This window comes from Xyrauchen texanus, chromosome 45, assembly GCF_025860055.1.
Source record: "Xyrauchen texanus isolate HMW12.3.18 chromosome 45, RBS_HiC_50CHRs, whole genome shotgun sequence".
Taxonomy (NCBI): Eukaryota; Metazoa; Chordata; class Actinopteri; order Cypriniformes; family Catostomidae; genus Xyrauchen; species Xyrauchen texanus.
In genome coordinates, this window is record NC_068320.1 from 9,619,482 (window position 1) to 9,643,394 (window position 23,913).

General features: G+C 39.0%; 1 protein-coding gene across 1 annotated transcript in view; it reads left to right on the forward strand.

Moving 5' to 3' along the window:
- The window catches only part of LOC127637688 (protein lin-7 homolog A-like), a 62,874-nt gene that overhangs the window by 16,995 nt on the left and 21,966 nt on the right, over positions 1 to 23,913 (forward strand). Inside the window, exon 2 of the mRNA XM_052118897.1 lies at positions 12,436 to 12,554. Within this exon, the coding sequence (XP_051974857.1) occupies positions 12,436 to 12,554 (119 nt within the window). The remainder of the gene's footprint in view (positions 1 to 12,435; positions 12,555 to 23,913) is intronic.

The window sequence follows — 23,913 nt, forward strand, 5'->3', positions numbered from 1 at the left end:
ACAAACCGAGGAACAATATGAAGACCCCATTTACACATGGTATTAAGATGTGTTTTGGGATATCCAATCACATGTGGTCAGCCCTAAATACAGGTCTAAACGGGTTCTAAAACATGTTGCGATCAAATCTCAAAAACCACATGCAATGTGGTCAAAACACGCATGTCCATATCACATTTGAGGTGTAAATGCTAATCTGTCCAGTATGCATCACGGCAGCAGTGAAGCGCCAACCCTCACCTGCTAATCAACCGCTGCGCTAAAACAATAGTTAAAACATTGCCAGTTACGAGCGGCTTTAAAAGGAAATAACCATCCGATCTGCATTTTTTTAAAAGTGGAGACATACACAGACATGAGAACTTCATGGATCTTCTTTAGTGTGTCTGATATCAACACAGATGACAAGCATGAACACCTGAAGCTTTTTTAATACAGGTAATCCACTAAAATAATGGATAATTCTGCTAGACATGTTGCATTTCTGCTTAGATGAAATTTCAACCACATCTGGGAGAAACAGTGTAAAGTTTTTTTGAGATTTCTTTGTCTTGTCTGACTTTGTTGCACTTTATTATCGTGCAGTAACACACTAACATTTTTATTGATGTATGTCATCATTAAACAGACCCTCCCCTGCGAATCCAATTGGTCACAGGAGACACAAGTGGTCACAGGAGACACATTTAAGTGACCTGGTGTTAACAGCGATGTGTCTCACCTGACCACATGTGATCGGATGAACTGAGACGCATCTTAATACCAGGTGTAAATGGGCTCGTAATGATGTGTTATGTTTTTAAAGGTTATAGAAAGCCCTTCATGTAAGTACATGCTCTAAATACTAGGGTTAGTGGTGGTCCAAATATACAGTGTGCTTGTGGAAAAAAGAGGGTCATGTTGGTCCCTGCACTTTTAGCAATGATGCTCCAGTGATTTTAATGGAGAGCCAGGCCACATACACTGAATGTAGAGCGCTAGTTTGTAAGGCAATTCCACATGGATTATACATTTAATTATGCAATCACTCTGGCTTTATTTTTTGTTTGTAAGACTACACATTACAATAACAGATAGATATTAGTGTTCAACTCTTCAAGTCCATTGTCAATGCATTTGCAACCCCCTCCGCTGCCCTTAACAGTCTCCATGGTAATGTGGTTAAATGTACCAATCAGAGACCTGGAGTGTGTACAATGAGCCCTTTAAACATCCTCATTTTGTGAGTCCACACAAGTAGATGTGATGTAAATCTTAGGCTAGATCCACACACTGCTTTTAGCTGTCACTATGCAAATCCGTATCCAATGGGTTTAGCGCTTGAAATAACATTGTGTGCTAGGGATGGGCATTTTACTCATTACTCAAGAATTTGACAGATACATAAAACAAGTATTGGCTAACTAGCTGCGATCCATGCACATTAATATAAATATCTTTATTATTAGCATCACCACTATTTTCGCCACAAATGCCAAGACCTTATATTTTCAAACTATGACTGGCTTGCCCAGAATTGCCATAAATGTTGTGTTTTTAGTTTTAAGTTGAGTTAAATGGTGCTAGTTATATAGTAATACGTTTTTCATGAACATGTCTAAAAACACTCTGCTATTCCATTCTAGTCCATTCAAATATGATAATCCACATTACATCAAAAAGCTTTTAAGCCATTTTTCTCCATTTCAGTGTTGGCATAGTTACTGCATTTTGGATTTTTAATGGCAGTATAGTTCAGGGGTGATGCAACCATTTTAAAAGTGCCCCACACAGCTTACAAATAGCTTTACATATTTAACACATCTAGTAGTCTGCTTGTGGGAACACGGTTACCCCCATCTTCACTTTTATTAATGTTTCACTTCTTATCCCGTAGAGGTTGAACAAACACCCTCCTTCTCTTACTGACAAAGATGTGACTGCCTGACTTTCCTACACCAACATAGCAGATATAAACCACTGTAAAAAAGTGGTAACCTGCAATTGTCTCAAATGTTTGAAATGATCTTACATAATCATGACTATCATGATTGTTCTCCCCTCAAAGTGCCCTTCGAATAGATCATTTCTTCCATTTGGAACGCAGGGAAAATGACCAGAGCTGCATTGATTACCCTGTCTGACAGAGAGTATGTACAAGGGTTATTTTGGCTCATAAATCACACCTGAGTTCTCATGCTGTGAACAACAATGTGCCTCTTTCTTTTCTGAATGATGGTGTGCATCACACAGATGTGTGAGAAATGGCTTTATATGGGATGAGACCTGTTCTAATGAACTGAATCCAGGTCGGCTATTCTGCTCGTGCGGTGTTCACTGAAAGCCAGAAAAAACCTGAGGCGCCACTGAGAATGAATTCTATCTGTAATAGCTATGCCTGATGCAAGAGCTTAAAATGCTTTTAGAAGATTTTTTCATCATATAACTTTGTTAATGGGTGAATTTATCTTCAGAATGTTGTTTCATGCTTTTTCGAAGACTTAACCAGTCCATTTATATTTCCATAAATAAATTTACCCACTAAACTGCATTATAGTAATTGAGCTTTAGACAGTTAATAAGGCATTAGACATATTTTCCTTCCCAGAGGTTATAGAGTTTCAGCTCAATGTAGTTAAGTAAGCGATTGAAAGATGACTAACCTCTGATCTAATCTTGCATAGCCGCTAGCCAGTCTGTTTCACATTGCAGGTTATTTGGCCTGTTAAGAACCGGCCACATAGAAAGGAAGAAACCATCTGACCGAAATTTTAAGTGGTAAACCGCAGTATTTTTTACAAATAGTTTAGGGGCTGATGGATGATACAACTGTACAATAATAGACTGGGATGCAAGAAATATAATTCAAAATATGGCGTGATAGTCTCCTCAATAAATTGCACAGAAAACACCAACGAAATGAGCCTAAAATTGCATTATATTAAAATTATAGCTTACATGAATGTTAAGCATTCAAATGTGAATTTTTGCTGTAATCGTTTTGAAATTCGAATTGTAGTTTGAACTCCCACTTTACTCAGGACATTTGATAATGTTAATGCAGATGCTATTTGCACTGTGTAAATAGCAACCAAAAGCATCTTCTTTTTACTAAGTGCAAATAGTGTTAGATGCTATTCACACCCCAAATTAAATAATAACATACAGTATAGGGGCGTCACTGCAGTTTGTTTATTGTTTATTTAGAGTCCTAGAGATACCCTACACCAACACCTAAACCTAACACTAACCTTCCCTTACAATAGTTAATTGCATTAAAACATGGTTACTAGACTTACTACAATATTACTATAGTGAAACTATGGCCAATTTTACCTTTCTCTCAACCTCTGACGTTCAACATGACCAAATCACTGCAAGGAAATAAACCTTTTATAGTTATTTTTTATTATTATTGTAATTAGTATTAAAGGAAATATGGTCACACTTTATATTAGGTGGCCTTAACTACTATAACTTTAATGCACTAACATTAAATATATACAAGGTGTTGTTCTGCAAAATTCCCACATTTGCTGCTACTGATGTTGAGGGGCGGTTAGGTTTAGGAGTAATAGTGTGTTAGTGTTAGGCTTGGGGGTTAGAATTAGGTTTTGTGGTAAGGGTTGGTTTACTGTTAGGGGTAAAGTTCACAGTGTAACTACAAATGTAATGAAATGCAAGTACTTTAAATGTAGATACAATACAAAAACATGTATGTACATAATAAGTACATTGCATCAATTGGTTAAGTACATTGGGGCCTGGGTTTGAGTTGTGGGTTTGAATCCAGGCTGTGCTGAGTGACTCCAGCCAGGTCTCCTAAGCAACCACATTGGCCCAGTTGCTAGGGAGGGTAGAGTCACATGAGGTAACCTCCTCATGGTCACTATTATGTGCTTCACTCTCGGTGGGGCACATGGTGAGTTGTGCATGGATGCTCAACTCGCTCAACAAGCCACGTGATAAGATGCGTGGGTTGATAGTCTCAGACGTGGAGGCAACTGAGATTCGTCCTCTGCCACCCAGATTGAGTCACTACCCCATCACAAGAGAAAGACAGAGCAAAATTACCAAAAAAGTGAGAGAAACATCAAAATTAAGAAACCCTATACAGTCAGAAAATGAGACTGGAAGCAAGAAGGAATGAAAGCTCGTCAGTGATCCTCCTCTGACCTCTTGATAATGAGATATAAATGTTCACACATTTTTCTGTGCTAGCTGAAATGAAACCAGCACATTAAAGACAGCTCATTACCCCACACACACACCACTCCAGATCCCCCGCTCTGGATTAATGAAGAGTCGGTTGTCATGCTTTGTTGAGTGGCCTGTACAGTTATGTGTGGATCTGGAACAATCACTAATCTGATGTCATGCACTCTGTTGTTGGGAAAACAGAATGGATGGGGTAATAGTTCATGGAACATGTATTTTGAGCTTCATATCATTGGGTGGACATCTTTTCTGTGCATACTCGCTAATTTCATTATTAGTACTGTGAATTGTAACCATTTCCTGAGTCTATAGTCTTTGCACATTTTACAAGGGCCTGGTGTACAAGTGAACAATTGAGTAATTGAGCCAAGCAGAGGAATCGGCCCATATTGCCCATTTTGAGATTATTGGCATCATTGTTGTTTTGGTCAATTAATGTAAATAATCATTACACCATGCAACAGTCTTGTTAATGGTTGCATGATTTCTGTTTTCACATATTTTTATTGAATATATAGTTTGTAAAATACATTTGCTGTCATGAAATTCAAGTTTTAGGGCGATAAGGGTCATTTTGGTATTTGTAAGATTTACATGGCTAGAATTTGGAGTGTAACTACTGTTGGAACTACTATTAAAACTTTTCACACAACTAATTTGATTACCTGCTTAAAAGTCGACATACGTGTGACAAGTTTGTTATGCAGATATTGTTCTAAATAATTGGATACCGGTATCGGCATTACATTTTTTTATTAACTATGCATCCCTAAAAATAAGCATGGAATTTTGTGTACATGTTATTTGCTACCATAAAAATTTATATCACCATTTTTTATCGGAAATAAGCTAACCTGCTCTCTAGATATTGGTATCGGCATCAGCCATTAAACAAACTCATATCTGTCAACCACTATTTACTTTAAGATATTGTCAGTCATGTTTTATGAATTCTACCAAATCAAACTGCCCTGCGTATGCAACTATCTGCACAGACCACTGGATAGCCCGGAGTGACACTGGCTGACCCACTATTGATCTGTACATAATCGATCTGTTTATTCATGAGTGGATAGTGCTGCACAAAAGTTTGCCATGACCCATTTGCATTCAAAGTGTTATGCAACTTGATGAATTTGAGCAAATCATATTTTAGTTAGGACAAAGTTTATTTGTTTTATTTTTCTTGAGCTCAACTGGTGGAGTGAGGTGTCAAGCAATGCCAAGCATTCGATTCCCACGGAACACACATATAGATTTATAAAGTATGTACCTCGGATGTAATGCAAGTATAAAAGCATTGTCCAACTGAATAATGTGCTGTAAATGTAGAGTATACTGTAAATATTTCTATTGCTATGATTATTTGGTGGACCAGTGGCACCTTGGCCCTCATGTGCTTCAATCCTGCTTGAGATCTTGCAGTCCTAAGATCTAGAAAGCAGCTTGGTGACAGTTTATGCCATCGCCTGTTTGAATTTTTTTCACCAAAATGCATCAGTCGTCAATTTGAAGTGGCGCATGGTGGCAATAGAGTGATTAATGTCATGCAAACATTCCTCTGACAGCTCTGTGCCAAAGCCAAGTGGGAAATGCCAGGGCACCACGCAGTTATGGATCTTGCTGTCAGCTTTTTAATAGAATGAAATCTGCATTAATAACAGAAGAGCTTCAATTTAAACACGTTTCAGTGAAAAAGAGCAGAAATTCAATGTGATGTGACAAAATAAGGAAAAATGTCCCAAACCCGCCCATTTGGCGTTCTAAGATTACAGAAGGTTGCAACCTCCTCTCAAAGTGATGAAATTACATCAAACTGCAGGAGATTTTGCTAAGATGTTCTGTTCTCACATCTGTTTTTTTTCCCCTGAGCCCAGAGGCTGTAAGAGCTTTTGTGCCTGCTCCCCTAGTCACGCTAGGTTGGGTTTTATTGGTTCCTGTCAGGGTTTGGCCCACTTTGCTTTGCTATCAATGTACAAAAAAAGGTAAGGCCTCGTGTAGGCTAGTTTGCGTCTATTTGTGAGACAGTGTTTAGGAAAATCTTCCTAATTATTCTCCCTGTGCGGTGTTGTATATTACATGAAATAGGTGCAATTTTTCACGCCCCAAAGGATGTACAAGTACAATTAGCCATATGCTTGCCTTCCCAGAAAAACCACAAACTGCTAAATGTTGTCAGAGGCTCAGATATTAATAGCATTTGCACCTTTAGTAGGAGTACATATTTTCCACATCAACTGGTGGGTTGTCTGAACGATAAGTCAACTAGTCTTTGTTAAGGAAGCCTTGGTTAGGATGGTCTAGAGTCATGTCTGCTGTCCTTCAATAGGAAAGCAGATATTGAACAATTAATGACACTTATTGACAACAACTGACATACACACACTAAGCACTTTACTAGGAACACTACAGTCCTAATAAAGTGCCTGATGGGTTCTTCTGCTGTTGTAGCCCATCGGCCTAAAGGGTCAATGTGTTGTGCATTCTGAGATGCTATTAAAATTGTACAGAGTGGTTATCTGAGTTACCGTAGCCTTTCTGTCAGCTCAAACAAGTCTGGATATTCTCCATTGACTTCTCTCATCAACAAGGCTTTTCCATCTGCGGAGCAGCCTTTCTCTGAATGTTTTTGGCACCATTCTGAGTAAACTCTAGAGACTGTTGTGTGTGGAAAATCCCAGGAGATCTGTACTTACAGAAATACTCAAACCAGCCCGCCTGGCACCAAAAATCATGCCACGGTCCGAATCACTGAGATCACATTTTTCCCCATTTTGATGGTTGATGTGAACATTAACTGAAGCTCCTGACCCATATCTGCATCATTTTATGCATTGCACTGCTGCCACATGATTGGCTGATTTAGATAATCGCATGAATAAGTAGATGTACAGGTGTTCCTAATAAAGTGCTCTGGGAGTGTATATTAATAATAATAATAATAATAAACTTGATTTGTATAGCACCTTTCATGCATCGAGTGCTCCTCAAAGTGCTTCAAATATCAGAAATGATAAGTCAAAGAAAGTGATTAAAAAAACTCATTATAAAAAATTATATTAAAATATATTTTAAATAAAAACTATAATAAAGCAACAATAATAAAAAGTAAAATATAAAGAAAAGGTAATAAACCAAAATTAAAAGTAAGCATTCACACCTACATATCAATGAAATGCTTTTTAAAAATATGGATGCTTGGAGCCCGTCTGATGCTAATTGGTAGAATGTTCCAGATCTTTGGGGGATAGTGACTAAAGTGACAGCAATATTTTAAAAAGGTCAGCATTTGAAGACAAAAAAAGGAACATATTTTGATAGACTGTTACATTTTATGCAGTGAAGTACAGTATAAAACGCCACACTTAACTCCAAAAGAAGTAATACTGACGCTTTTCCATTATCTGTATTTTATCTTAGATCATTCACTACCTTTAGCAAAGTCATTTCAGTGCTATGACATGATCCAAAACCATACTGATATTTTTTAAAATTTTTATTTTCAGCTAAAAACTGATTACGCTGGTTAAACACAGCTTTTTCTAAGATCTTACTCAAAAACGGTAAATTGAAAATTGGTCTAAAATTATTGAGTAGCAAAGGATCCAAGTATTGGTTTCACAACAGCACATTTGAGGACATTTAAGAAGATTCCAGTCTCCATTTTCAACAATAAATATAGGCTAAATAAATACAAGCTATCCTTTATTGCATAAAACTACCAGAGCACCCACAAATAAAAAGATTGTACATATTAACTGGAACATTGCTCACGGCAGACAAATTGAAGTTCGACAATAACTGAATTTGTAACAAAAGATGACTGTTGCCGTGGAATTTCAAGATGCAACTTCTTGCCTAAAGCACAGCATCCTGTCAGCACACTAAAACTGTGGAAGAAGTTGATAACTAAATCCCCTTTAAAGCACCACAGGCAATACTATTAATGGTTAAGTGTGTAATTTATACAGAACTAGCACTACCCAAGATGTCAAGGTTTGGCTGGGTAGCTTTGGCATTAACCCCTGCTGGTAGGGGATGCAAAATAGTTTGGGGTGGGACTACCTATCTGTGTTTATGAGTGCAAGAACGTGTCCTTGTCTTGTGCCATATGCTGTCAGTAAGTGTGGTTTGTTGTCTGTACTGCTGGAGTTCGATCGCTGGTTATAATACTGTCAAATGTTGAGAGCATATGCACGTAATGCTCAAATATGCACTGCTCTCTTGTGAACTCTCCCTTCTCGCAAATCTCTTCAAGCACTTCCTCTCAGATTGCCTTCTCTTGGCACTTCAAGTCAAGTCAAGTGGTTTTTATTGTCGTTTCAACCATATACAGGTAGTACAGTACACATCAAAACGAGACAACGTTCCTCCAGGACCATGGTGCTACATAAAAACAACAAAGGACCAACATAGGACCACATGAGACTACACAATAGCCGAAAATAAAATACCTGTATAAACTACCTATATATACCTATATAAAGTGCACGTGCAAACATGTGCAAAAAGTACAGGACAGTACAACAAATTACTGACAATGAACAGGACAATAGACAGTGCAGCGCCGACCAGTACTCAGTAGTGCAAAAAGATGACAGTTTCTAAAAATGTAAACATAACATACTATGAGATAATTTTCTATGCACATAGCAGTTATTGAGGTAGCAGACAGTTATAAAGTGACAGTAATTAAAGTGCAACTCAGGACACGTGTGTGTCAAACCAGTCTCTGAGTATTGAGGAGTCTGATGGCTTGGGGAAGAAGCTGTTACACAGTCTGGCCGTGAGGGCCCGAATGCTTCGGTACCTCTTGCCAGACGGGAGGAGGGTAAAGAGTTTGTGTGAGGGGTGTGTGGGGTCGACCACAATGCTGGTTGCTTTGCGGATACAGTGTTTTTTGTAAATGTCTTTGATGGAGGGAAGAGAGACCCCAATGATCTTCTCAGCTGTCCTCACTATCCTCTGCAGGGCTTTGCGGTCCGAAACGGTGCAAGTCCCAAACCAGGCAGTGATGCAGCTGCTCAGGATGCTCTCAATAGTCCCTCTATAGAATGTAGTGAGGATGGGGGTTGGGAGATGTGCTTTCCTCAGCCTTCGAAGAAAGTAGAGACGCTGCTGGGCTTTCTTGGTGATAGAGCTGGTGTTGAGGGACCAGGTGAGGTTCTCCGCCAAGTGAACACCAAGGAATTTGGTGCTTTTGACGATCTCCACAGAGGAGCCGTTGATGTTCAGCGGAGTGTGTTCACCTTGTGCTCTCCTAAAGTCAACAACAATCTCTTTTGTTTTGTCGACATTCAGGGACAGGTTGTTGGCTCTACACCAGTTCGTCAGCCGCTGCACCTCCTCTCTGTATGCTGACTCGTTGTTCTTGCTGATGAGACCCACCACGGTCGTATCATCGGCGAACTTGATGATGTGAGTCAGCAGAGTGAACAGCAGTGGACTGAGCACACAGCCCTGGGGGGCCCCAGTGCTCAGTGTGGTAGTGGTGGAGATGCTGTTCCCGATCCGGACTGACTGAGGTCTCCCAGTCAGGAAGTCCAGGATCCAGTTGCAGAGGGAGGTGTCCAGGCCCAGCAGGTTCAGCTTTCCAATCAGGTGCTGGGGAATGATTGTGTTGAATGCTGAGCTGAAATCTATGAACAGCATTCGAACGTATGAGTCCTTATTGTCTAGGTGGGTGAGGGCCAGATGGAGGGTTGTGGTGATGGCATCGTCCGTTGAACGGTTTGAACGATACGCAAACTGCAGTGGGTCTAGTGAGGGGGCAGCTGGGTCTTAATCTGCCTCATGACGAGCCTCTCGAAGCACTTCATGATGATGGGTGTAAGTGCGACTGGACGGTAGTCGTTGAGGCAGGACACTGAAGACTTCTTTGGCATGGGGATGATGGTGGTGGCCTTGAAGCACGTTGGAACAACGGCGCTGCTCAGAGAGATGTTGAAGATGTCGGTAAGAACATCTGCTAGCTGGTCTGCACATCCTCTGAGCACTCTGCCAGGAATGTTGTCTGGTCCAGCAGCCTTCCGTGGGTTGACTCTACGTAGAGTTTTCCTCACATCTGCCGTGGTAAGACAGAGCACCTGGTCGTTGGGAGGAGGGGTGGACTTCCTCGCCATCACGCCGTTCTGCACTTCAAACCGAGCGTAGAAGTCGTTCAGTGCATCTGGAAGGGAGGCATCTTTGTCACAGGCAACTGATGTTGTCCTGTAGTTGGCGATGGCCTGGATGCCCTGCCACATGCGCCGCGTGTCACCGCTGTCCTGGAAGTGACTGTGGATTCTCTGGGCGTAGCGCGCTTTGCCTGTCTGATTGCCCGTGACAGTTTGGCTCTAGCTGTTCTTAGGGCTGCCTTATCGCCTGCTCTGAAGGCGGAGTCTCGGACCTCAGCAGCGTGCGCACCTCCGCAGTCATCCACGGCTTCTGGTTGGAGCGTGTGGTGATGGTCTTGGAGAAAGTGACATCATCAATGCACTTGCTGATGTAGCTGGTCACTGATGCTGTGTATTCCTCCAAGTTGGTAGAATCGCCATATGTTGCAGTCTCCCTGAACATGTGCCAGTCAGTACACTCAAAACAGTCCTGAAGAGCAGAGATGGCTCCTGCTGGCCAGGTTTTCACCTGCTTCTGAAGCGGTTTTGTGCGTCTGACGAGCGGTCTGTATGCTGGAATTAACATAACAGAGATGTGGTCTGAGTAGCCGAGGTGGGGGCGGGCTCCACCGTGCAGCGCCTGGGATGTTTGTGTAAACAAGATCAAGCTCGTTCGCCCCTCTCGTTGCAAAGTCCACATACTGATGGAATTTAGGGAGCACTGTCTTGAGATTTGCATGGTTGATAACTTGTCATAAGTTATCTCTAGGACTGACCAATAAAAATGCTACCTCAATATGGAGTTATATTTGTGCCACAAATCAATGTGCACAATAAAATATGCGATGATATTTGATATTTGAAGATGATATTTTGATTGCACAAAAATTTTGTTTTTTTTGTAATTATACCTAGCAGTCCACTGGATAGGCTATGTATTGGGAAATTATTTTAACATACCATCCAAATACCGTATTTAAAAATTAATATGACATTAGATACCTGAGATTGTTGATTATATGGCTCCATCATCTGGACACTGAGAGATAAATCCAGGTTCCCTTTTCAGGTTTTCCCTCAGCCAATAAGAATGCTTATCTGAAGTAGCATTTTCATTAGTAAGTCCTGGAGCCTATTCTGATTGGTTGATAACTTTTGACTACTTTAAATCCAAGACCCAAGAAAAGGCAATCTGTGAGCAAATGCCCAGAGAGAATCGTGAGTGCACAGGACACATTTGAGCACCCACACGCACGCTCTGAGCACTAGCAGAGAGATTCTGAGAGCGTAGAGAGATTTGCAAGAGCACAGAACATATTTTGAGTGTTCACACTCACTCTCCGAGTACAAGCATGGAGATTTCACAATAGAATAGCATATTTTTGAGAGCTTGTGTTTGTGCAAGAGTTTAGAAAATACCAGTGCAAGCGGAGAGATTCACACTTGCACATTATGTGTATGCGCTCTCAACATTTGACAGAAATATAACTCCATATACACCCTGCTGACTGAGACTGGCAAAAACAAGAAGATTGTACAGTACTTCACTTCGAATTGCTCCAATGGTAGGAACATTTCTTATTAAGGTCCAGGTGCATGATTAATGTCGTTCATTATTTAATCACATTATTTTTTAAATAATTAGTTGCACTGAAAATGCGGAAATGCGTCATCGGTCCATTCTGTTTGGTGCTGTAGAAATTACACATTTCACCAAGAAATAAATCATTAAGTTGTAGGTAAGTTGACATCTCAAATCTATTAGTTGGTTATTGGATGACTAATTAACCATCCTGACCCATTCCTATTCAATGTCTTACTTACGGACTGAATCATAAAGACCCCAATGGTGAAGGCCGGCAAACCTTCATTTTTCCTCCATTCCATAACTATTTTGTGAAACCAGGCCATGACTGACTCCAGAGAATGTGTCTATCCTGTATGTCTGCTGAGGTGCATGGAAGGGGTATGGCAAGAGCATTGATTGCTTTCACTGGCCCTGAGCAAGTCTATTTCCATTATCCCACCAATCGATTCGCTACAGCTCCACCATCTCTCCCTGCCCTTTGCTGCTAATGTAACATCACACCTCAACCTGTCTCTCCTTTACTCTTAACACATTTGTGCTTTCTTTCTCTTTTAGATGTTGCCAGGGCAATTGAGCTGCTGGAGAAATTACAGGAGTCAGGTGACGTCCCAGGTCACAAGCTGCAGTCCCTGAAGAAGGTTCTAGAGAGCGAGTTCTGCACGGCCATTAGAGAAGTGAGTCACATGAACCTTTAATAAGCCTTGCTGACACCTTTCTAGGAGAACCCAGAGTTGGAGTGTATTTGAAGGGTGACAAAGTATATACACACACAATTATCATCATAATTGTTTTAAAGAAGTTCATTCCAAAATGAAAATAATTTTCTGAGCCTCATGTGTCTCACGACCCATATGACTTTCTCCTGTGAAACACAAAAAGAGATTTTTTTCTCTCCAGAATTTGCAGGCTCTTTTCTAGTTAAGACATTCAAGCTCTAAAAATGTAAAAAATGCACCATTAAAGTAGTCTATACCACCCATTTAAATTTTAAGTACATCCATAATAGCAAAAGAATTAGCATAGAGCCAGATCTTCAGTTGTTACATGAATTAACCCGGAGAGCTACAAGATGACGATTTTCAGAGAATAAAATGATCATCATCAATTTTGGGTTGGAATATCAGCTTCATCTGAGCGTGTTGTTAGTGACAGGCTTCCGTTATGTGTCTATCTCGCAGAGATAGTGGTGACGAATGCCTGTTCCTCTCTGCTCTTCCCTTCTGTTTACATGCACTACGTAACTTTGTGCTCTCTAGCGACATCTGTGGTTGAAATGTGAAATTGCAAGCAATTTGTGGAAAAATACATTACGCCCGTCGTGTTTCAGCACTGCTCTTCTGGCGGATGAATCTCCCAATTTGAGACATCAACTGTGTGTGATCATGACTGGAGCCAGAGTCATAATGTGCTATTTTTATGTTGATATTATGTTATACATTTGAAACAGAAATATTACTTGCATTGATGAAGATAAACAACACTCTTATTTACATATCTGAATGAATTTGACACTTAAATCACTTTTCTGACACTACACCCAAAGCACTTTTAAAAAGAGAACTGGTGACTCTCCTCAACCACCAGTAGATCTTAATATTTATATACTATTAATGTTTGAATCGTACTACAATTATCAATTTAAGAGGTTCAACTCGCGATATGACTGAAACGAGTTCAATAAAGGACTTTATTATTTTTATACTATATTGTCTAGCATCAGTTACTACAATAGCATGTCTACGCAATGCTCACTCACAATAACACTGTTAACTAAAATCATAAAATGAGGATTCAATATTGATTGGGATACAGTATAAAGTATGTTAGACATAAAAATAATATGCTTAAATATGCAATATAACAATTACAATAAGTCAATTTCAGAAGTCATACATATTAAACATGTCACAGTAACTTAAATGGACAACATATATACATTGCTATCGGTTAACACACAAGTAATGATTGGTTTGTAAAAGCATCAACAAACCTACCAGAAAACATGTCCAAGCATTATCTATAAGCAACTTTGCCAAATGGATAACAGAGAAACATCTATCTAGACTGTAACGATGCTGTTCTGAACTGTGTGAGTGTGACAGGGACTGATTACTGACCAGGCCAATGGTGCCATTGACTACCATGGGGCTCTTGACTGCCCGGGGGTGTCCTGGGCTTTAAGGCTATGTGACCTAGTTTGGTGACACCCCCATCCCCCAATTGAAAACCCTTTTGGGCATGAACAACAAACCCCCATTCTCTACAACTTTTGGCCATGAACAACAACTTTTGGGTGGAAGGGGCCCTTTGAGATAATTGGCCCCAGGACCTTTGCAAGTCATAATCCGTCCCTGGAGTGTGACTAAACTGAGCTGAACAGCACGATGACGTGATAATGCAAGGATGAACGTCAAAAAACGAATCAAACCCGACAGCTCAAAAGACAAATAATTGTTATAGGCTTACAGTAGTGAATCGGGGTAATGTAAGGGCATTGTTTTGAACACTGATTATTGGCAATTTGTTCATTTTTAGCCAAAACATCTTACATAGTGAATCTTTAAGAAACGTATTATTCAGAGAATGACGTTTAGTAGATAGTGACCTTGGCCACTGTGGTTTTACATAAAATCGCAGGACAACATCCTTGCCATCGCCCATTGCCATGCTCAAATAGCAGGGTGAGAAAAGAAACAGATGATGTTAATATGTATGTTTATTTATCTCATTATTACAAGGATGATTATATGCTGCCCTTAGGTTTGACACCACAGCTGTGCTCTTTTGTTAATAGTGGGCGTGTATAGCCGTGTGGTTGTTCACTGTGAAACAATGCGGAAGATTAACTGATCACCAAAATATTAGTTTTTTGAGGAAGTATATGTAAATGCGCCTATAATATCATATCGCAAGATTTTGACACTAATGTGGTCCACTTTGGAGCTTATACTAGCCAAGAACTGCCAACCTAGACAGGACCGTAAAATGGACATATAAACTGACCAACCACAGTTAGATTATGGGCTGGGTAAAAAAATAAATACATTGATTTTCTGATTAATCGAATCTTCACTTTCACTATCACATTTTTCTTCTTTTGTTTTTGGTTATTCTCATTCTTCGTGCATATTGCCACCTACTGGGCAGGGAGGGGAATTTATAGTAAAAAAGGACGTAAATATTGATCTGTTCCTCACCCACACCTATCACATTGCTTCTGATGATATGAATTTGACCACTGGAGTCGTATGGATTAATTTTATTCTGCCTTAATGTACTTTGTGGAGCTTCAAATTTCTGGCCACCATTTACTTGCATTTAATGGACCTACAAGGCAGAGATATTCTTCTAACAATCTTCTTTTGTGTTGGATTACTTTAGTAGCTTCAAAAAGTTTTATAATATATTGTAATCATACAGTTAAGACCACTAATTTAAGTGGTTTGTTGTTGGGACATATGAATTGTTAAAAAGATTTGATGCCATTAACCTCAGTCTAAAGCTTCCAAAATCCAGCTACCTGATCTACTGCTGAAATGTGCGGGCTGGAATCCTGTGAACATGACTTTAGGAGCTTTTCCACCATTGGGCCGAAGGTTCACGGCACTAAAAATGGTTCAAGGAATGAAAATGAACAAAACATTTTTGCTGAACGTAACAAAAAAAACTAAACGAAGGGAAAGGGTTTACATCAAGAAATTACTCTCCGTCCTGTTGCCCCCCCCCCCAAATATGACTTCTCCCTTTTTAGTAGACCATGCACTCTCTTTGAGTACTCCTAGATTTAAAAAATACAACTTATTTGCCCTGCATAAGATGAAGTTTAGTCAAAATGCACCAACGCAGTGTGTGCGTGCAGAAGAGAGAAATCTATTTATTTATTTTATGTGGCCAGTTGTTCATTTGAAATACTTCAATTCCTTTTGGAGATATATTTCATATTAAGGATACATTTATTGAAAAGACATTATATCATATAGGTTACTGTTAAAAAAGCTACTATGCTTTTTATGTTGATAATTTCCCCATATGGGAAAAAATTGTATCGCTAATTTTGAGTGAGGCAAGTCCCTTATTTTGAGCTTGTTTTCCAGACCTTGGGCCGTATGTGTAAAGAGTAAAATTGTGGTCTTAAGTGTGTCAAAATTCTAAGGATTTTACTCTTATTCCTAGACTTAAGAATAAGTGTGATTCATAAAGGTTCATAAGTGATCAGACTTGTTCTCTGCTATTAAATTGTTTAATAGAGCTGGAGAGGTATCCTAAAACTAGAATTTTTTAGGACACAATGACTGTGACAAAAAAGAAAGAATGTTTTGGACTTATGACAGTTGAAGAGTGTGTTGTATCTGCAGAACATTACTGTATTACTGCATTACTGTAATAAAACTTCCAATAGGACATCAATTCACTCTCCCAGCATGCATCAGGCTCTAGTTTCTCCGAGCCGTGCACTGATGCTATATCAGCTAATTTCATGACCTGGCAATTGTGAGTGGGATCATATGGCGCAATCTGTCTCGTACATTCCCATAATGAGGGTGTGAGAGGACATTCGCCAGTCATAACATTGATTCACTTTGCAGTACCATCAGTAGAGCTCTGCATGGCAGGAACAATGTCAGTATGACAAACTGTGCAATGCAACGTCCTCCAAAAAGGAAGGAGTAGAAAAAGAAGATTGTGACCATCAGTATCTATGCTACTTAATGAAAAGAGGCATCGCTCTGACACATTCGAATGAGTCAACAAGCTCACTTAGCCATGTGAAATGACAGTGACTGGCCAAATAAAGATGACAAAAGACTAACCCACTGCAAAACATCGTCTTTCCAACCAAACCAATTGTATATTTACCTATACAAGACCACAGTCTGTCCTGGATTACAGCTATACTCATCTAGTCTTCAACTACTGCTCGAACCTCAACAGAGAAAACAATCTTTTTTTCCTGCTTTCTAGTAGCATCTGCTAATTTTTTGCTAATGTACTGTAGGTATGTTTGATAGTCATGAAAACAACTGGACTGACCAAAATTGATGTCTTCCAGGAATGAGCTTTCAGATGGAATGCTTTTATGTTGGCGAGAATCATTTCCCAAAACCTCACAGTCTGAGAGAGAGATTATCAACACTGCAAACATGTGTATGATTTCCAGCACAAATCCCAAAGGAATACGACAACAGGGTCATTATCAACTGAAAGCTTAATCAATAAATGCCGATACCCTTTCTTCAGGGTCACGGATATCACACTCTTTATGAATTGTGTATGTGGAATAGCCTTTTTGTGCCATGTTTGTTGAGAAGATGAATCTTTTGACTTGAGACTTAAAGGGTCGTGGTATTTAATTCTTTTTTTTTTTAATCATTATTATCTTAACCGAGGAACTTACTTAATTATGACTGCTCAAACAGTCATAATTTTGTAATATATGATCATTTTCCAACCTGTCTCTGACTCGCCATCTGAAACGCTCAGTTTGGGCCTAAGCACCTCCTTTAAACTTCAATGTAAATGGCCACTGTTATGATTCTCTAACATAATGCAGTCCCTCGCATACACAGTCTTGCTCTTTGTCACAAATCCTATGCAGCCTTTGAAATTGTCCAAAAGTTATGTTTTGTAACAATTTAGGAGGATAGAAACTCTTAGCATGAAGAACCGTATTTCTATCAGTAGGTTTCCTAAATATTGATATGTGTAAAAAGCCATCTTTATCTTTACTGATTTCAAGGTCCAGAAAATGTATCTTTTCTTTATTGTACTCCTAAGGATAGTTTAACATTTGAGTTGGTACTGGTTGATATTGGTGAAATGATATTAGTATATAGGATTACGCCATCAATGCAATATCCGCACCAGATGATGTTATCTAGAAAGTGATTTTTTTTAGGATTCAATACATAATCATGTTTCCATTTACCAACCAGCTAGTAAACCAGCGTAGGAAGGACTGTACTGTAAGTCCTACAGTACAGTCTGAGAGAGAGATTGGTCAATGGTAACAAGCACCCATAGCACATCCTTTTACTTGTTTAAAGAGCTTTTCTTGGAAAACAAAGATATTATCTTTGGGCGGCTGTGGCTCAGGTGGTAGAGCGGGTTGCTGCCAATCGCAGGGTTGGTGGTTTGATTCCCGGCCCACACGACTCCACAAGTGGGCAAGACACTGAACCCCAAGTTGCTCCCAATGGCAGGCTAGCGCCTTGCATGGCAGCTAGCCTGCCATTCAGCTGCATGGCATCATGTTCAGTGTTAGTATATAAATACTCTACATCCAGAATGACTAGTTAAAAACACCAATGTTGTTTTATGAGTTTTTTTCAATACATCTGTAGTGATCTGTAGGATTAAAGTAAGCCATTGATAGGATTCTGTATTCTCCCAATTGTCTATTAGATTGTTCTATGTAATTATCTTTACCCCAAATAACGATTACACATCCTTTGTCAGCTCTTTTTATTACAATTCTATAATTGCTCATCAAACTTGTAAGAGCCTCGTTTTCCTTTTTAGATAAATTAATCTTGTGAAATGTCTTGTTCTCATTAAAAAGCTGCTTCACATAAAAAATTAACCTTCTTTACAAAAATATTCAAAGTAGCATTTTGAACCAAAGGACAAAAAGTGGATTTAGGCTTAAATATGCTGCCAGGTATCATAGTAACATACTTAGATGTACTTGTATTTTGACTTTGACAATGATTTGATTTATACCAAACTTTCAAATGCAAGTTTCTATAGAAACGGAAAAGGTCTAATTTTGTATCAAATCCATTAGGAGTAGATGTTGGGGCAAATTGCAGCCGCTTAGATAAAACTTTTATACTGTTCTCTGAAAGATGTTCATCTGAGATATTACAGTTTCAGTCTGTTCCTGCCCCATGTAGATGGACGATCAAGGCTTCTTTCTCCCTCTCCCAGCAGGTCACTTGCTCCTCTTCTCTCTTTTGCTCCAGTCTCTGTGTGTTTCCCTTCTGGGTGTTAAAAAAGTACTGGAAGAGGCTTCATTGTTTCTAGAGTGTTCCTCATCCTCACTACTAGTAATGCTGAAGGAAACTCTCCTAGAGTTTTTTTGAGACGAATTAGGATTTGTAGTTGAGCAATTTTGCAAGTGCCATCCATAGATCTTGCCTTCTTTATAGTCTTTTGCATCTCTTTTGACTTTTTTCAGTTTGACTTGTTTTAAATTCCCCAAGAATGTATCCATTTCTGCTTTAATATTTACTTCCAGTTCTTTCATCTTTGCATCATCACTGCCTGTCTTGATAGATCTTGTAACTTCATCAATTTAAGCTTGAACAGTCTGAATGTCTTTTTTCAATTCTTCTATTAAAAGCAGCATCAGGTCAAATTAATATTTGTTCAGAATTGCTTCCCACTTATCTTTAAAATCGGTTCGATCTTGTCCACTATATGCTGGGAACTTTTTGATTTCCTGTTGGTGTCCAGTTCTTTTCGGGTGATTCATGAAAAAGGTCCGGTTTAAAAGAGTCATTTGGTCATGACTCTCTTGCGCTGGGTTTGTTGTTGCGTGCAGTGCAGCAAGCTTGCACAACAGAACGAGTGAAACGCGGCTTGAGACATACTGGCGCTCTATAGATGTATTCAATAACTCATAACAAGATAATATCTGCCGAAACCGTATATGAGCACACACAACCCGACTGTCGCCAAAGGCAACTAGAATTTAAATGATTGTTGCAATCAATATTTTTGGTGGCATTTGCGACAATTTGGTAGCATTCCTATGGCACTATTCATATGGCATTAAACAAAGAAAAGTTGGGTTCGGGATATTGTATGGAATATACTCGCTGCAAAAAGAAAAGTGCAAATATAAGGACACGTCAAAAGCGCCCTTTACTCATCACACACAAAAAAACATTCTGTATTGCTCAATATGCACCAAATACATGGAATAAACATAAAGAAACATCAATGCAAAACTAGGTAAATAAATGACATAACAGCGTAAAATTGATCTCATGCATTGACAGCTGAATTCTGAAAGGTCCCTGCAGTAAACCAGAAAATACATGTTTGTAGAACAGCGCGTCTACGGTTAAGGGATGAAATTGTTTTTAATTTTATTTGTTTCACTCTCGGAACCCTTTGTCGGCCATTCTCAAATTATTTTTGGATTTAGTGTAAATAGGTTTTAACCGTTACATCCCTAGTGTAAACGTTCATTCAAATTCTCAAAATTGCCCTTCGTGATGCTATCTGTAGTTCTTTTTTGTTTTGTGGAATTCAAAGCACAACATGACTTTGGCACTGAACGGTGCATTGAAGCCATGATACACATCATGAGAAAGACTGCCACGGAAAAAAGCTCTTCATTCAAAATATGGTGCACCAAAATGGTTTTACAGAAAACTTGAAATGTGTGTAGATGTATGATAAGAATTTCTCTTGATTATTTCATCTAACTAACATCCAACTAAGTGGAATATTACTACTCATGAATATCTAGTGAGTATCTAGCTTACATTAGAGCAATTGAAGGACTCTATTCTCGCTCTACCTCTGCTTCTCTTCACCGACATCACAGAATATATTTTTCTCTTTATAGACAGGCCACCATGGTTACATGAAGCACGTCACTCTGGCCTGTGGGCGTTTTTTTTTCCACTTTCACAGAGAATAGTGAGGAGTCAGGGGCAATACACCTGTATGTGTGTGCTATTCCCACTGAGATAAAACAGACCTGGGTTAATGAAAGACGACCGAACACCCAGTGAGCTGAGAGGAAACAGAGTGCTCCATCGAGATGTGGCTGAGAGGAAGACTGAGAAACAACAACTGAGCTGAGACAGGATTGTAGAGAGGAGAACTGGAAGAGAGAAATTTCCATTTCACTCTTAAACGTTCCAAAAAGTTGCATCTCTCAATTCATCCCTTTAAAAGCACCACAGCTAAAATGAACAAACTCTCTAGGTTGTTGTTGGACAACTAGTGGTAACTTGTCTTTAGGTAACTTGGTAACTTGTGTTTACATTTTTGTTTTATAGTTTTAATTTAATTGCTTATAAGAGAATACAAAACCACAACATAAATCTTGTTTGCACTTCAACCATTAGCTGTTTTTTATTGCCAGTTTATAAAATGACAGCCTGAAACAGTTTGAACTTTATTGATATTCATGCATCTCCAAGACGTAATTACAAGACACAGAATATTCCACCTGCAGAGACGCACACACAGAAGTATTGCTCTGGTGGTCTTACTTAGACAGTAGATTTTTGATGGATCAATACATCCAGACAAAACAAATCAATAAGACCAACCGCGGTTCAGTCTTTTGCTAATAAAAGGTACATTATTTGCGTATTCTTTGTTAATGGCATTGAACTAACCATAAAAAGGAGCTAAAAAGGGAAGTGCAGCGACTATAATAGGTGATGATGAGAAATATAGCACACAAGTTGTCTGGATAACTTTTATAGTGCATTTTTGTCCTTTCTGGAGCTTGATAGCTGATCACTATATGATCTTGTTTGTTTACATTGCACCTGGCCCAAAAGTTGGGTGGATGGGTTGGGGTCTTATCTTATTTTAGCTTATCGCTGCCCATTCAGCCCATTTTGCAGCCGACCGCTCGGTTCTCCCGATAGCCAGTCCACCCCTGATCAGCCCAAAGGTGCGTCGGCCCACAGGGAAAATGTATGTCAGATTACCAGTCCAGCCCTGCCCTCATGTTATTGCAATGTATGATAGCTGAGTTTTTATTTTTAAATGAACTATTCCTTTGAGGACGACTTTGTTGCACCTGCTGTAAAGCCTCAAAGGACTTCTCAAGCATGCTGAATTTATAAAGTGATGACAAGCCAGACACATCAAATAACAACTGCAGTAAATAAATAATGTGCACAACGTGCTGTAGAAGATGCTGTGCTAAAATCATTTAGATAGCGCTTTCAGACTTAAGAATATTTCACATGCAGGTTGTCACCTCTTCTTGGCACCCAACTCGATTTTGTTTAGGCGTTGACACTAAGGAGATGCTATCACTTCTTATAAAGCAGTTTTTAAATGCCACTCAACAGGTCCTGCCATCTTAGAAGGTTTACATTGAGTGGTTTAAAGTTGGCAGAGCAACATGCATAAAAGACTTTTAAAACGTCTCTTTCTATCACACTAGAGTCTTAGTAGGAAGATAGGAAACATGCTAAACATTCTAGGGTGCTGGAAGAGAGATTGAAAGACAGAGGGGGGAATCCACTAAGTAGTGCTGTTTATTTGCAAAGCTGTCTCTGTTGTTTTAGCTCCCAATTTACTTAAGGAATTATGCAAATCAGGTAGCAGCGCAAACATCCCCATCTTGCAGTTCACTACTGAGTGATTTTGGAGAATGCAGCTGACTACCACAATTCAGCATACTACGTAAACACAACTGCAATCCTGGCACCTGAGTTAGGTCTTTAAAATGCTAAAACTGCATCGTCATTTGATGAACTGCTGCTGCCGTGATCAATAGAAAATTTAATGGACTCACTGGCGGGTCCAAAGTGGTGTGCTAGATCACAAACTAAGTTTATGGCTGTAACTTTAAAGTCCCAAGATATATAAGTCAGGCATATGCGGCATTATTTGAAAACTTAGAATCTGAACTTTTCACAGAACACCATCACTTTTAGCATGTTACAATACATAAAATATCTAAATAAGTGCTGAAAACATCTGCATCACAAATAAGTGCCACTTAGAGGTAATGTGTAGAAATAATATGAATATTTAAGTCTTTCACATAGCACCTAAATGGACAAATCATATATAAAATGAAATCTCTTATTCTCAGGAATTTCCCCTAATACCACAGTTAGACCGATTCTCAAAAGAATCACAAAGTGAAATTTGATTTGTGTAAGACATAGAATACAAACGTCTCATTTATGTGCCAAGCATTGCTGCTATAAAACCCAAATAGCAAAAAAACTTTAAATCCACTTTTACCTTAGGCAGTTTTCTAAAAAATATTGCCAGTTTTTACTTGTCTGTGAGCTTGCTTGGCTGAATAATCCAATGTTATATCTTAGATGTCCAGAACAAAATATGCAGTCCAGCAGGACAAGCATGCTAAACAAATCATCAGTTTTAATCGACTACTAATTCTGTTTTACTGCTATACTTACGACTACTAGTCCACTCACAGGCAGAGATATTCGATGTAAAATTGGGAGTGGTTCATGAACTGAAAATCAGACTGAATCTATATGAACAAGCACATCTGTGAGAGCTGAAATGCATTAGAACGCCACATACATTTCAGATTGGCAGTTTGTGATGGAAGGTGATTGTACTTGGTGCCATCTAGTGGAAAGATAATACTTTTTGCTGGGAGATAAAGCAAATAGAGCCAGAATTAGATGCTTACAAAGTTAGGACAACAACAACAAGAAAAAAGATTGTAAACATATACAATAAAGATACCATTTTTTTCTAATTAGTCAGCAGTATGTGTGAATGGTGAGCTTTTAAATTGAAGTGTGAAAAATTGAAGGCAGCTGCCCATAAATTACTTAGAAAGAAGGGTGATTTTGTGCTTTAAAAAAAATGAAAATAACTTTGTGTAATAATTGTGGTTCTGTGCTATGTCAGCACTAGTAGTGTACTATTAGTACTGTAAATAAGACGAAGATTTTTACACTAAGGTGACGCAACTGTTTGGTGAATTCACCCCAGACTTGTTATTTGGTTGAGACAGATTTCTTGTAGCCCCAGCTGCATTTCAGAAACACCGGTTAATGAGATAAACATAGTTTCTCCAAATGAACAAAGGACTTGAAGCTAACAGTCATATTCCTGGGTGCTGTGAGTGTAGATGTAGCCTCTGTACATTCACCTGTTTGTGTAAATAAAACTGGTGATGAAAGACGCTTCAAGCTGTGTGCTTTACAAATGACTTTGAAGTCTATATTTTGAACATGATCAAGCACAATTGAGAAATTTTGACTATTTTTTATTTATTTATTATCCCCTTTCTCCCAATTTGGAATGCCCAATTCCCACTACTTAGTAGGTCCTCGT